This window comes from Schistocerca nitens, chromosome 5 (genome assembly GCF_023898315.1).
Source record: "Schistocerca nitens isolate TAMUIC-IGC-003100 chromosome 5, iqSchNite1.1, whole genome shotgun sequence".
NCBI lineage: Eukaryota > Metazoa > Arthropoda > Insecta > Orthoptera > Acrididae > Schistocerca > Schistocerca nitens.
Window position 1 is genome coordinate 469304945 of NC_064618.1, and position 14215 is coordinate 469319159.

General features: G+C 42.9%; 1 protein-coding gene across 1 annotated transcript in view; it reads left to right on the forward strand.

Moving 5' to 3' along the window:
* The window catches only part of LOC126259695 (uncharacterized), a 115737-nt gene that overhangs the window by 18331 nt on the left and 83191 nt on the right, over positions 1-14215 (forward strand). The window contains exon 2 of the mRNA XM_049956658.1: positions 3207-3308. Within this exon, the coding sequence (XP_049812615.1) occupies positions 3207-3308 (102 nt within the window). The remainder of the gene's footprint in view (positions 1-3206; positions 3309-14215) is intronic.

A 14215-nucleotide genomic window follows, 5' to 3' on the forward strand; every position in this document is an offset into this window, starting at 1 on the left:
TACTGCATTGTAAACACGCTCATGCCAGGCTACGTCGTTATATGAAGCGTTTCGATTGTTTACTTGTCTGCACTGCAGAACTAGCAGGACCTGCATTGTCTACTGGTGGTTCATCTCTGCTTCAACATTTCTTGCATGCATACGAAAGAGGAGACATTAGGTATGCTACTTTTATTTGGCGAATGTCAAACAAATGCTGTCGAAATGATAATGGAAACTGCCTGACGAAACTGTAGTTGTTTCCACAAAAACGTGGACCAGTACACACATTTGAAATAGTTTTTTTAAGCGCCATCTGATGCGCCAGAGGCTGCATGTGCCCTAGTTCCACATACAAAAACCGTATCTGACCCTGTATCTATGTCGTATAGGAAATCTTAGTAGCGTAGGCCGATCTTGCTGTATATAACTACGGAGCCTGGCATGACCGACTCTGGCCACATTGCTTTCCAGTTTTAGAACATTTCAAGGACTCTTTTGCGGAAGTTTCAATGTAAAAACTAACGAACGCTATACAACTGTAACTGTCTTTCCAAGAGATACTGAACGCAGTTGTGAAAGGTACACGGTTCCACTAAAACAATGGGACCAGACAAATACCGAAAAATACCCGTTATTCGGTACTAAAGTACCGGTATCGGTTTTAAACGGTCAGGTTCATCTGAGCAGTCCATGTTCGCAACGACCTTCTGCATATCTGGTCTGCAGTATTTAGTTCGCATTTAGACCTACCTACCGCAATGCAGTTTTTGCACAATCCTGAGTAAGTAGTCCAAAAGTGCAGAGTATTTTCCGGTTATGGCCAAATTAAGTAAATTTGCTTATAAGTTGATTGCTCTGCCTAGTGCTTTTACTTCGGAAGTTATAAAAAGAATAATATTAGTATGGAGAAGATCAGCAAAAGACTGACTTTTAAAATGCTTAACGCTTTCGCGCTGGTCTTTTGAAAGAGTTAAAAGCTGAAAAAGAGGGCTGTTTTAACTACCTAGGGCGAAGCGGTACTTATGTTGTTGCTGTTTCTTACATCGTAAGTAAGAAGAAATGACACTGGAATGAGAAAATCGGTAAGTGCTTATAAGAGACTTGACGTTGAGATATTGGCAATTGGCAGTAGCTATGCTGATCTGAAATTTTATGCTGTTATATCGCCTTCGTCGTTGAGCCACAACATTCCGGAAATATGTCGTGCCTTATATGAAGCACTTCATCCGGTCTCCATCAGTTCAAGTGCACAGACCGAACACAGACGGTAACACAGACAAATTGTTCTGTCGGCTATTCATTCACAAACAACGAATTGTCTGTGCGATCACTGTCTGAACAAAGAAATCGGCGCAAACATCTGAGCATGTAAAGCGCTCTTGAAAACCACAGCAAGAGGTGGCCGCTGTTTTATTCCTTCCTTGTGCAACGCCAGATATTGGTTATCTGCTCGAGTCGTCTCACTAGACGGTCTTTTCCTGAAACTTATGGATGACGCACTTGTGGTCATAAGTTATTGCCACAGTCACGCTCGGTTTAAGGTCCAAGCGACACAAGTCGCTGCTTGAGGCACCAAACTGGTAGGATCGCCAGATGCGCCACAACCGTAAGATTTATATGTGGGAAGTACCACATTTACTATAGAGCTGACATAGGTGAAACTGTTCGAGGGAAAAGGGGAGAGGGAAATGGCCCCAAATCATAAAGTGGTTGTGTGAAAAAATGTTCTCGAACCGGCCTTGATCATAGTCAATGAACTAAGAAGGAGCCATCTTTCACCTGCTGTCCATCCTTGACTTTGATGTCAGCCCAATTTGAAAAACCACCCATCTCAATATTTTTGACAGAAATACTCTGATGTTACTGGAGCAAGTTGACAATCTCATGTGTCCAGAATGAGATTTTCATTCTGCAGCGGAGTCTGCGCTGGTATGAAAGATCCTGACAGATTAAAAATATGTCCCTGACGGGGACTCAAGCCTGGAATCTTTCGCATATACAGTCAAGTGCATCGCTGACTGAGCTACCCAAGCACGGCTCGCGACGGCTCCTCACAGCACTACTTCCGCCAGTACCGTATCTCCCGTGAGGAGAGGCTCTGACTCGTGACTGGGTAACTCAGTCTCTACAGTATTATTCCTCATAAGGCAAATGTGCCGGGTTCGAGTCCCGGTCCGGCACACAGTTTTAATCTGCCAGGGAGTATCATCCAGCGCACGCTCCGCTGCAGAGTGAAAAGCTCATTCTGCCATTCTCAGATGTCTTCTCTCTGTAATTCTACATAATACAGTACAAGCTCCCAAAGCCACTGATCAGTGCGGGGTGAGTGTACAATATTAGTGACTCTTTATCCTATTTTACTCCCATACTGAGTATGGGGAAAATGACTGTCTATACGATGGTGGAAGTAGGACTATACACTGTTCTTCCTGAAAGCCAGTGGTTTAAATTGGCGAGAAGAAAGTCAGTTTTCTTCCAGACATTCCCATTTAAGTTATCCGATCCCCTGTGTTACACTTTCGTATGGACTGTGTCCACCTGTTAAGATTCTATCAGGGCGTCGTGGATTCGCTTGCTGTCATGCCCACTCCATAAGGGCTCCAAATTCTGGAGCAATATACTCGTAGAATTGGTCGGCTGCTGCTACGGTCGCACGTTCTGGCATGGATGTGTGTGATGTCCTTAGGTTAGTTAGTTTTCAGTAGTTCTAAGTCTAGGGGACTTATGACCTCAGATGTTCAGTCACATAGTGTTTAGAGCCATTTGAATCATTTTTGAGCATGGAACATGCAGTTGACTACCGTATCGTCATTCAGCGGTTTCAGCACCTTGCGCAGCCATTGTCTATTAATATGGTCGAAGGACTGAAGGTGATCATGTGATGATCGAAACCGGTCACCTTCTAATAAACGGGCCTTGAAATCTGAACTGTTTTACAATTTGTTTCAATTGTTATATGTGGGTTCGAGTTTTCATTCTGATAATGTAATAGAACACGTTTCTTGAGCATATCGGATTCTCGCCCATAAAATACCAGGTGACATAAAGCGTTGAATTTTGGGAAAGATAGTCAAAACTGTAATCTCTGTATGAAAACATCTTTCCATGTGTGCGCGAGTTGAGTCCCATAGTGCTCAGAGCCATTTGAACCATGTGTGCGCGCTCGGCCTTGAACTGTAGCGGCACGTTACTATAGTAACTGACAGACAAAACATGTCTTTCAGGTCACAAAGCCTGCGGCAGACGCTTGCTGATACTCGTGCTTGCTGAAATCGGCTTGACCTTCAGTGCTTTCCTCATCTCTAGATGTGAATACATGTTGCCAGGTGAGTAAAAAGGTAATGTGTTTTGGCGTATTAACTGCATCAAATAATTTCAAATCCAACTGATAAATTGCCCCAAGCTAAAGTCTACGTCTGAACTGCCCATGCACTATTATAAGCCTTTGTTGTGACAATGACTTCGTACGTCAATAAATACCCTGTTACGTTAAAAGGTCCACTTGTTCTTTCCAAGGAGAAGATTTAGGGCAACACACAATAAATTTACAACATTTCACAATCGAATTTAAACAAATCACAACAAAGGTTCTAAATGTACACCATAAAGGTTAAAAGCTGCATTATGAAACACACAACTTTCACAGTTATTTATTTACTCGATCGGCATTTACAAGGCGAAATATTAAACTAGGGCATTGCAGCATTAAAATGACATATTTAGCATTACTTAATCACATAATACAAAATACAAAATTTTATACAGTATGGCTTATTTTTTAAGCCATTCAATGGCATTGTCCGTGAGGTTATGTGTATCCTCCAGTTTACCATTAAAACCATGCACAGTACACTCAATCAAGTGAGTCATTGATTGGTTGAGTCCACAATCGCACTGAGGGTCCTCCACGAGGGGCCATGTTGTCATCATCTCCCTGCATCTTCCGGCACCCGTCTTCACACGGTTCAGCGTAGTTCACACTCGTCTGGAAAGCTTAAGGCCCTCTATTGGTATGCTTGGGTCAGTAACCAGTTTTCTGTTCTTTACTGTGCTTCTACTCTATAAGCTTTTCCATTCATTTTCTGGGTCGAACGGAAACACCTCTTCACCTGTTTTCCATAGAGGTGATCTTGGTGTCAAGCGGTTTCTTGGTGTTAGGTCCTAGTATATAGGAAGGTTTGGGTTTGCCAGTATTTTGTTATATTCTCTTGATAGTAGCTGATTTCTTCTGATTCAGGTGGTGCTATGTTAAGACAGTATGGGTAGCTAATCTGTAGGTGTAGGTCTAAGTGCTGCCGATATTATTGACATTGTTTCTCTTAGCTGGATATCGATTTTTGATATATGCACACTTCTGGCTCATACAGGTGCATAGTACTAGGCCACGCTGTATGCCAGTGCTAAGGTTGAAGTTCTCAAGCTATTTGCATCACATCCCCAAGTGGTTCCGTTAAGTTTGGCAAGAATGGCATTTCTACATTTTAGTTTTTGTTTTGTACCTTCTAGATGGACTCTGTACGTTAGGGACCAGTCGAGCTTTTCCAAGGTACCGAGGATTATCTTCATGTTTAATGGCCTGGTTATTCATGCAGATGTTAAGCTTTCTCTTGGCTTCCCTGTTACTGAGATGCATGTTAACACTTACTGTCTTGTCTGGATTCGGCTGTAGGTGCCATTTGTTGTAGTATAGGTGCAACAGGTTTAGGTGTTCGTCCAATTTCTGCTCTATTTTTTCGAAGGATTTGCTTTGATAAGCTACTGCCATATCGTACGCGTATATAAACTTATTGGTCATTGTTTCTGGGATATCTGCAGTGTACAAGTTAAACAATGAGGGGCCCATTACCGAGTCCTGCGGGGGTCCGTTGTTGAGCTCTATGCATCTGCTGGTTTTGCCATTAAGAGTTACTCTAATTTTTCTTACAGTTAAAGTGTTCTTCGTAAGTTTATAGGTCTGGCTGCTCTGAGTTTTTTCTATCACTTTATAAAGTAGGCCATCCCTCCACACTGTATCATATGCTGAGGTTAGACCAAACAGGACAACGCCAGTTTTCTTCTTATCCTGATAGCCCTTTTCGATAAAGGTTTGAGAGCAAGGACTTGATCACAGCAATTTCTTTTGGGCCTAAAACCTGCTTGCTCCATTGGTAGGAAGGGTTCTACATATGAGGAGAGTCTGGTCATCAGAATTCTCTCAAATAATTTATACACAGTGCACAAAGGAGAAACTGGTCTAAAATATTTGGGGTTGTCCCCAGTCTTCCCTGACTTGGCTTATTTCCATGTAGTAGGTATTTTGTTCTGATTGATGCACCAGGGAAGATTTGTGCTAGCCAATTTCTTCCTACTGGTCCTAGATTTTTAAGGAATTCTGGTAGTATTCCATCTACTCCCGCTGCTTTGCCGGCGTTCACCCCTGTCATTGCGTTATTGATCTCTTGAATCTCTACATCTTTTATCAGATATGTGTTCTCCTGTTTGTTCTTCATAACCTCTTTTATCATATGATCGAAGTCTTTCTTTTCAAATGTTCTTAGATGTATTTTCGAGGTTTGTTTTATATGCAACGCTATCTGGGTGGGTGTCATTCTCGTCTGTGGTCTGTGAAGGGTTGTAGCTTTTCCTAATCTTCTTAGCAGATTCCAGCTCTTGCAGCTAGAATGGGTGAAATCCAAGCTCTCCATCATTTCCATCCATCTACACCTGTGTTCTTCGTTCATTGTTTGAACCAGTTGTTCCGCAACCTCATAGTTTTCCGTCTCCTGGTATACTTCCAATAATGATTCACACTCTCTCGTCCAGCACGGAGTATATTCTTTCATCGCACTGCGTGGTATACTTTTCAGTGCAGATTTATATATCAGAGTAGTGAACCGCTCATAGTTCTCTGGTAGTGGAGGAATACGGTTCACTGTCTCTCTGTGAGAGTCCTAAATGTCTCCCAGTCAGCCTGTTTTAGATTCCATCGTGGGATTGGAGGGTTTTGTAAGACAAAAATCGACAGTCTCAATTCGACGAGCACAGGTCAGTGTTGGCTTCTAGGGAACTTCGGTAATACTTTCCGCTTGGAGCCCGTCTCCTGTTGCTCCCCCTGTAACGAAGGTCAAGTCAGGTGTTGTTTGTGATCCCCATGTTGCTGATGAAAAGGTCGCTCGGTCTTTTGGATCGTACAGGAGGTGGATATTTCTCCCCTCAGCCCAATTACTCAGTCTTTCACCTTCTGTATTGCATTCTGAATAACCCCAATTAGTGTGTTGTGAATTGAAATCGCCAGCGTACACAGCTGGGTGTTCGGCTTTGGGCAGTATCTCCAGTGGCCAAAGTTTAGATGGAGGTTTGTACACATTGTAAAGAGCTGGTTCTTTCATTTTGATTCTTATGGCGTGTTCCGTTTGTTCTAGGTCTGTATTCACATTTCCTGTGAGATTTTGTTGGACCAGGGCTGCTAGGCCTTGTGTGACATGTCCGTTACATTCAACCAAAGTAAAACCAGGGATTACAAGTTACGAAATCGTTTCCTTCCTCAGACTGGATTCTTGTAAAAACACTACATTTACTCCTTCCCTTACTAAGATTTTTTCCAGGATTTCTTCTTTCGCCTGCGTATATTCTTCTCTATTGAGATGGCATATACATAATAATGTCCCGCTTGTTGCCGCTGGGGCGGGCTCTCCTACTGCTCGTTCGCCTTTGCTTGTACCGGGAGGCACTCGTGCGTTCGGTCACCGCTTTTGAGTAGATTCTTCGCCGCTGACCCATGACGCAGCGTTGCCCAGGGTGCACCATCGGCGAAATAATCTACACTTCGCACCCCAACTGTAAAAAGAAAAAAAAGTAACCATATTATTTTATTAAAGACGATCGATTTTAGTCTAAGATCAGACCATCATGGGGACCAAAAAAATACTCCGCTATTTATGGGTCTGGAATACCAGTTGTAAACCGTTCCATTACAAATATTAAGCTGTATGTGCGTCACATATATGTTCTGCTAACCTCAGAAACGTTTGTGTGTGCTTGTTATCATGGCCTGGACTGATTTGTGTAAATGCTTAGCTGAGATGTTTTTGGATCCGATGATGGTCTGATCTTGACCGAAATCAATCGTCTTTAATAAAAAATACTGTTACAGCTGTATATTTCGTAATGCTGTTTTAACCTTCATTAACGCTGTACAACAACAGCTATACAAAATAGTCCACCATAAACTGCAATGTCTTCTTTTACTCTTAAGAGAACTTATAGCGTTAAACAAGTCTTAAAGCACTTCTACATTTCCTCATGGAGGAAGCAGTGTCCGTGATTTAACGTAGAAGTTTATCTCATTTGTCCACCTTCGCTAAAGAAGGAGCGATAAAATTAAGTGAACAGATTCTAAGGAAATGAAGTGCTATCAGGAAAATATTAAGAAAGAAATCTATGGACAACCCTTATCAGAATAAGGGGTAGGTTGTGGGACGTCTGCTGTGGCATCCATGAATAATGAACTTGACACTCGAATGACCAGAAAAGGGAAAAAATAGGGGTAGAGGAAGACGAGAAAATTCAAAACAGATCGTAGAAGATACAGTTATGTAGAGGTCTCAGTATTAGCACAAGACAGGAAAAGATGGCGAGCAGCATCAAACCAGCCAAAGACGCGACAAAAAAGTCCTTCCTCTGTGCACTTCTGTCTTCAAAAACCCCCATAAAAATCAAGGGAAGTCAGGTTTAGTAGTAACGATCAGTCCATCGATTAGGGTTGGATGATGAAGGTCTTAAACATACTTCATTGCACCACATGTGGCCAATGGATGCCTTCTAGTTTTTCAGCTGACATATTGTCCGAGAATGGAAATAGTTACTTCCTGGCAAAGTAAATTGCACAAAAATTAGTCACCTGTTAGAGACACCACATTAATACCGTCTAACACAAGCTGTATCCTTGGTAATTGCCTCAATTTGTTAAGGAAGGGAATCTCCATAAGTTTCTCAGGTATGTAATATCCAAATAAAGCGCCTCATTGCTGGTTAGATCCCATAGAGTTATCAAACTGCAGGGACGTTTCATCAGATCCAAATACACTTATGCAAACAAACAAAAAAAACTATCAGGAGTTGTCCGAAATAAGCGAAAGTTGGTAGTTGTGCTTCTAGATGCGTCACGTAAGAGTGTCGCTAGTAGCGCCACTGTGAGGATGCCGATCAGGTTTGCTGTACACACACGCTGTAACAGTCGTGAGCTTCAGTAACCTTTGAGACTGGACGTTGTGAGTTGATGTTAGTCAAGACTGTCTATAAGGTGACAAAGAAGCCATTATAAACCCTCCAGTGAGTCTGAAGGAGGTCGCATAATTGGGCTACGAGAAGCTGGATTTTCCTTCTGCAATACTACAGAAAGACTTGGCAAGAATGTAGCCACTTTACATGATTGCTGGCAGTAGTGGCCACGAGAATGTATGGTTGCAAGAAGACCGGACTCTGGGCGGCCACACGGCACTACCGAGAGGAAGGACTATCAGTAGTAGGGTAACGTCTGTTCTGATGCATTTTGTTTGTGTGCGTTGCATACATTCAGGGACAAACATACATTAAGAGGCAAAATACGAGGGCCGTTCAGAAAGTAACCTCCGGTTGATTTAAAAAAATACACCAAGTTAAATAAAAATATTTTAATATATATATCTTACAACTACATCTTTGCACTATTTTTCTACATAGTCTCCATAGCGATTGAGGCACTTATCGTATCTCTTCACAAGCTTTGAAATTCCTTCTGCATAAAAATCACCCGCTTGTGCCTGGAGCCAGCCTGTGACCGCATCTTTGAGCTCTTCGTCGTCATCAAACCGCTGTGACCCGAGCCATTTCTTCAAATGCATGAAGAGGTGATAATCACTTGTCGCCATGTCTGGGCTGTAAGGTGGATGGTTGATAACGTCCCACTTGAAGGACTCAAGAAGGGCCGTTGTTCTGCGAGCAGAGTGAGGACGGGCGTTAACGTGCAAAAAAAACGATACCGGAAGTCAGCATACCACGGCGTTTGTTCTGTATAGCCCGTCGTAACTTTTTTATTGTTTCACAGTACACGTCTTGATTAATGGTCGTACCACGTTCCATGAATTCAACCAACAACACCCCTTTGGCATCCCAAAACACCGTTGCCATCAGTTTTCTGGCAGAAAAATCTTGCGAGGCTTTTCTTGGTTTGGTAGGCGAATTTGAATGTGCCCACATCTTTGATTGTTCTTTTGTCTCAGGGTTCACGTACTTAATCCAGGTTTCGTCACCGGTCACGATTCTGTTTAACAATGGTTCTCCTTCGTCCCCATAACGTGACAGAAAGTCTAATGCAGAGGCCATTCTTTGAGTTTTGTGGTGGTCGGTAAGAATTTTGGGCACCCATCGTGCACAGAACTTACGGTAACCCAATCTTGCTGTCACTATCTCGTACAAGAGAGTCTTAGAAATCTGTGGAAAACCAGTAGACAACTCCGACATTGAGAAACGTCGATTTTCACGAACTTTTGCATCAACTGTCTGAACGAGTTCGTCAGTCACCAATGATGGTCTACCACTCCTCTCTTCATCATGAACGTTTTCTCGTCCACTTTTAAATAAACGTACTCATTCACGGACAACTCCTTCGCTCATAACTCTTGGTCCGTACACGGCACAAAGCTCACGATGAATAGCTGCTGCAGAATATCCTTTGGCTGTAAAAAACCTTATGACAGCACGCACTTCACATTTGGCGGGGTTTTCTATTGCAGCACACATTTCAAACTGCCACAAAAACTAAACTAGCGCAGGTACGACGTTCACTCGACCACGGCTTGATGCCGACTGACCTGTTGAGTGCGTGAACGCACAGATGGCGTCGCTACTCCCCCCACAACCCGCACTGTGACCAATCGGAGGTTACTTTCTGAACTGCCCTCGTAACTCCCTCCCCTTTCCCTTAATCTACTGCTGTGATAATTGATTTATGCCCCACTGGGGTTAATGTCTCCTTTTGAGAGACCCCCATTCCTACCCATCACCTCTTCCTCCCTAACCCCTCTGGGAAATCCCCAACCCCTCCCCCTCGCCAATACAAGCTCTCTTCTGATATGAAATTAATTGACTAATAAATTATATTAGTCAATTAATTACCTCCTTCCCATTCTCTAAAATCTGTCAGCCCTCCCCTCCTCTCCCCTCCCCCACTCCCCCCATCCCCTCTTTCGAAACTGGTGGGGAAAAGACTCAATATGGGTTATAGAGGAAGGATCTCACATTACGAAATTGAAATCATTGTCAATTGCATAGCAGAATATATACTATTTATTTATAAAATTCCATTTTCAGAGTTGGACCTCTTTATATGGCGCCAAATGTTCACATCCAGCAACTATGCATACTACTTACATAAGTGCATTGATGCAAATTGTGGGTGTTCTCTCCTTGGAAAATTTTCGTGTGTGTACTCACCTTGACATGCAGAAATCGACTGAGCTATCGCACAACACCACCATCAGAGGGTGTCCCATCCCCTACCCCTTATCCCCACCCTCCCAACCCCTCCAAGAAAAAATTGGCTGGAAAAATCGCTCAGTCTGTGCTGAGATGGTGAACTAAAACTATCCCACAACAGAAAATTCAACTACATTGCAGAGAGCAGAATAATATATTGTTTATTTATAAAAATCAATTTGTGTACCAGTTGCAGAGATTGGATTTCTTTATTTGGTGGCAAAAGCTCACCATTTTCTGCTGTTAATTTAATTTTGGAAGATGCAGGTCTTGTAAAATACATAGAAAAGAAGTGGGAGGTGCCAGTCACCTGTGGATGAGTGCGTGATACCAGATGCTGGCTTCCTCTGAAATTTAATAGCAGATTTAATTCCTGCTCTGTACGAAACACATACATTCTGCATCATGTCAGTGGAAGCAGGTGCTCTATGTGCTCGCCCTGCTGTGCAGATAGTGACTGAGTTAGTTCACAATACCACCAGCAGAGGATACTGAGAAAAACTACTACCCCAACCCACCTCCTTCCAGCCCACTCTTCCCATAGACTTCTCACTCCCCCAGTTACTTCCTACTGGACAAAACATCTGGTGGCGGCAACTCTTTGATGAAATTCCTGTCGAAACACATGCCCTCTCCCTCTCTCTTTCTCTCCCTCTCTCTCTTTATCCATCTCTCTCTCTCTCTCTCTCTCTCACACACACACACACACACTCTCTCTCTCTCTCCCCCCCTCCCTCCTTCTTCCTTCTCCCTCTCTCTCTCTCTCTCTCTCTCTCTCTCACACACACACACACACACACACACACACACACACACACACACACACACGAGGTTACTTCCTGACCAGAAAGCATCTGTTACGTTTGCTGGAAGTCACCCTAACTCCTCTTCTGTCCTGAACAAAGTAGCAGATACCTGGTAAATATCTGGCTGTCCCCAAGCCGCTGGGCTGTGGATGTACCAGAAACAGTTCATTTGTGCTACCCCTCACTCACTCAAATTGACTGACTAATTAAATCAATTAATATCCTCTGTGTGGGACAGTTTTTCCTTGCTTCCTGTTGGTGGGTACTAGAACTGGCATATTTGGTGGGAAATTCTGGGGATATCCACGATTCGATCCCACAACTGCCTGGTTTCCAAGCCCTACTTTTCCCCAGTCTGGATTTTCCTTGTCTCCTATTGGTGTATACTGGTACAGTTAGATCGTTTGGTGGGAAATCCATTATGTTGGAAGTAGCTGAAAATGGTAGTGAGAATTTCAAGTTTCAGCTCAACTGTGCTGTGCTTAAACAACTTTTAGTAGACACAGCAGGGGTTTGACAGGAGTGTGCTCACAATACCGCTATCAGAAACAAGAAACTGATCAATCGGGAATTTCACATTGAGATTGGAAGTGGTGCTTTTGACTTTGCAGTTGGAAGCTGTGCTGCATAAAATGACAATTCTGATTTCAAATTTCTACTGGAATTTATACTGTCATGGTTGTGTAATTTGCAACCACTTACAGGTCTGATAGTATATTTTTAAAGCACTATAGAATTCCCAAATTGGTTTTCTCTACTACACCAGGAAGAAGAAGAAGCGGATAGTATCTACCAAGTGATAGGACAGTAACCACAAAAAACCCACTTTTGATTAAACAAATACCATTCCAGTTTCCACTGCAAGACAGAGTGCACTGAGATGTATTGAGGAGCACTCAACACCTCACGCAGCAGCCATCACCACGTGGACAGGGCACTTTGTAAACATATACACTTAAACCACAATAAATTCCACAGTAGCTGTCACAGTTAGACATCGGAGATCGAGGAAACTTCCGAAGGGCACCACTGCTCGTTGGCCAAGCCTGACCAATTTACATGGGGGGATAATGGTCCACCGCAAACACTGACCATGTTGTATCTCCTCTAATTTCCACGTAAAAATCGGAGAATACTCGCAACACACCTGATCGCAAATGCTGCCCAACACATACTGAGTATTAGTTCGCTATTCACCCACTCAGAGGGCGACGTCGTTAGGTGAGCTGCACCCTCATATCCTGCCTGACTGATTTAGAAGGTTCAGTGGCGGCTCACGTCTTAAGCCGGAAATGTCCATTCGTTCTAGTCAAGTGATGTCATCCTAACAAACCAGCCACGTATTTATCAGTTTAATTACAATTAAATATTTAATTACAATTAAATATTGCAGCACCAATCAGGTTCCATTTGACAGGGAGCGAAGAATCGGAAATACCTCCTCCTGAGGACTATAGCTCTGCAGACATCAGTTTCCCATGTAAGTCTACATCCTCATTATGACTGGACATAAATTTTCACATAAAACCTTTCATACCTCTTACAACTATCGATGTACTGAAATCGTAATTTTCCAGGTCAAATGTATACCCCCTTCGGACAAGACGTAATCCCATCTACATCTATTTCCTTGCACCTGTTGGAACACTGACCTCAATAACTTTACACTCCAACACACAAACATTTTAGACAAGTAATGTGATTATCATTTATGTATGTATAGCGCCTGAAAAAATTATGGTATGCCCACATTTCCATTGGCTAGGTGCCTCGATTCTTATCAGTTCTAGGAAATTCTGGATGTTGACTTTTCCAGTCAATTAAATTCGAGAACAGACTGTAGGTACTTTCAGTCAGCACTTCTGGAGGGTGCTGCGTCCCTCCAAGACTCTCTCAAATGTGCTTTGTAAAGCACAGCCGCCTTGCACTATGTGATAATCAGTAGCACCCCATGGGTGAACGCTTTGGAAAGACATCACAGATATGGCCTGGTGTAGTGTAATGAACATAGCAGTCGATAATGCGTCAAAGAATATGTGATGGTCTGCTTAATGGAGCTGATGAGAAACGTTCTGCGTATTCATGATGTTACAGCCGTATTACCTGCCCTGTTTGTATACTATAGCAGATCTAGTTGAACCCTTGGATTGGTATAATGCGCAGGTGTTTACCAAATGAATCTATCACCTCTTATGGTCGGATATACTCGTCAATGCGTTGAAACCACAATTCTCCACGTCATCTCTATCCTACCCTTATGGCTGGACGTAAATTTTTACAGGAATAGATCACTTCCCATACCTCTGGTGATATGTGGGACACTAAACCACAGTAACATTACATTCCTGATTAGTAGCTTGATTCTCATATACAAGAGTATAGCATCCTAAAAATTATGTTATGTCCACATTCACTCCAGCTGAGTGTCATTTCGCATGGCTTACCATAGTTTCCCAGTAGCAAGACCCTCCCGCTACATCGTCATTATCACATATTTGTCGAGGGCTAAAGGGCTTAACCACAATTAAAAAGCACGCATGTCTTTTATTTATGTTACATACGTTTTTGCATGATAGTCATCGTGTGCCAGAGCAGGAAGAACTGACGCATTTAATGTAGAAAGAATTGCTTAGAAGTGTCCAGCTACCCTCTATGAGAATATCACCTCAACCTCCCAGCCATCTCATTCCCACGAGATGTCTCGATTTTGTCACTTCCACGAAATGATTTAACATATATGTCTTCCATCCAATCAGAATTGAGAACTGACTGTAGCTATCCTGCTCATGAAATTCTAATGTACTCCCCCGGTCGTTATGATCTGTCCTTACCGCTTGCCACGCAGGGAGGTATCTGACAGAACTAATGTGCCTGCGAGTCCAGGCCCTGCAAGGTAAGGAGGCCCCGGATGAAGTCACTATTAGAATTCAGAA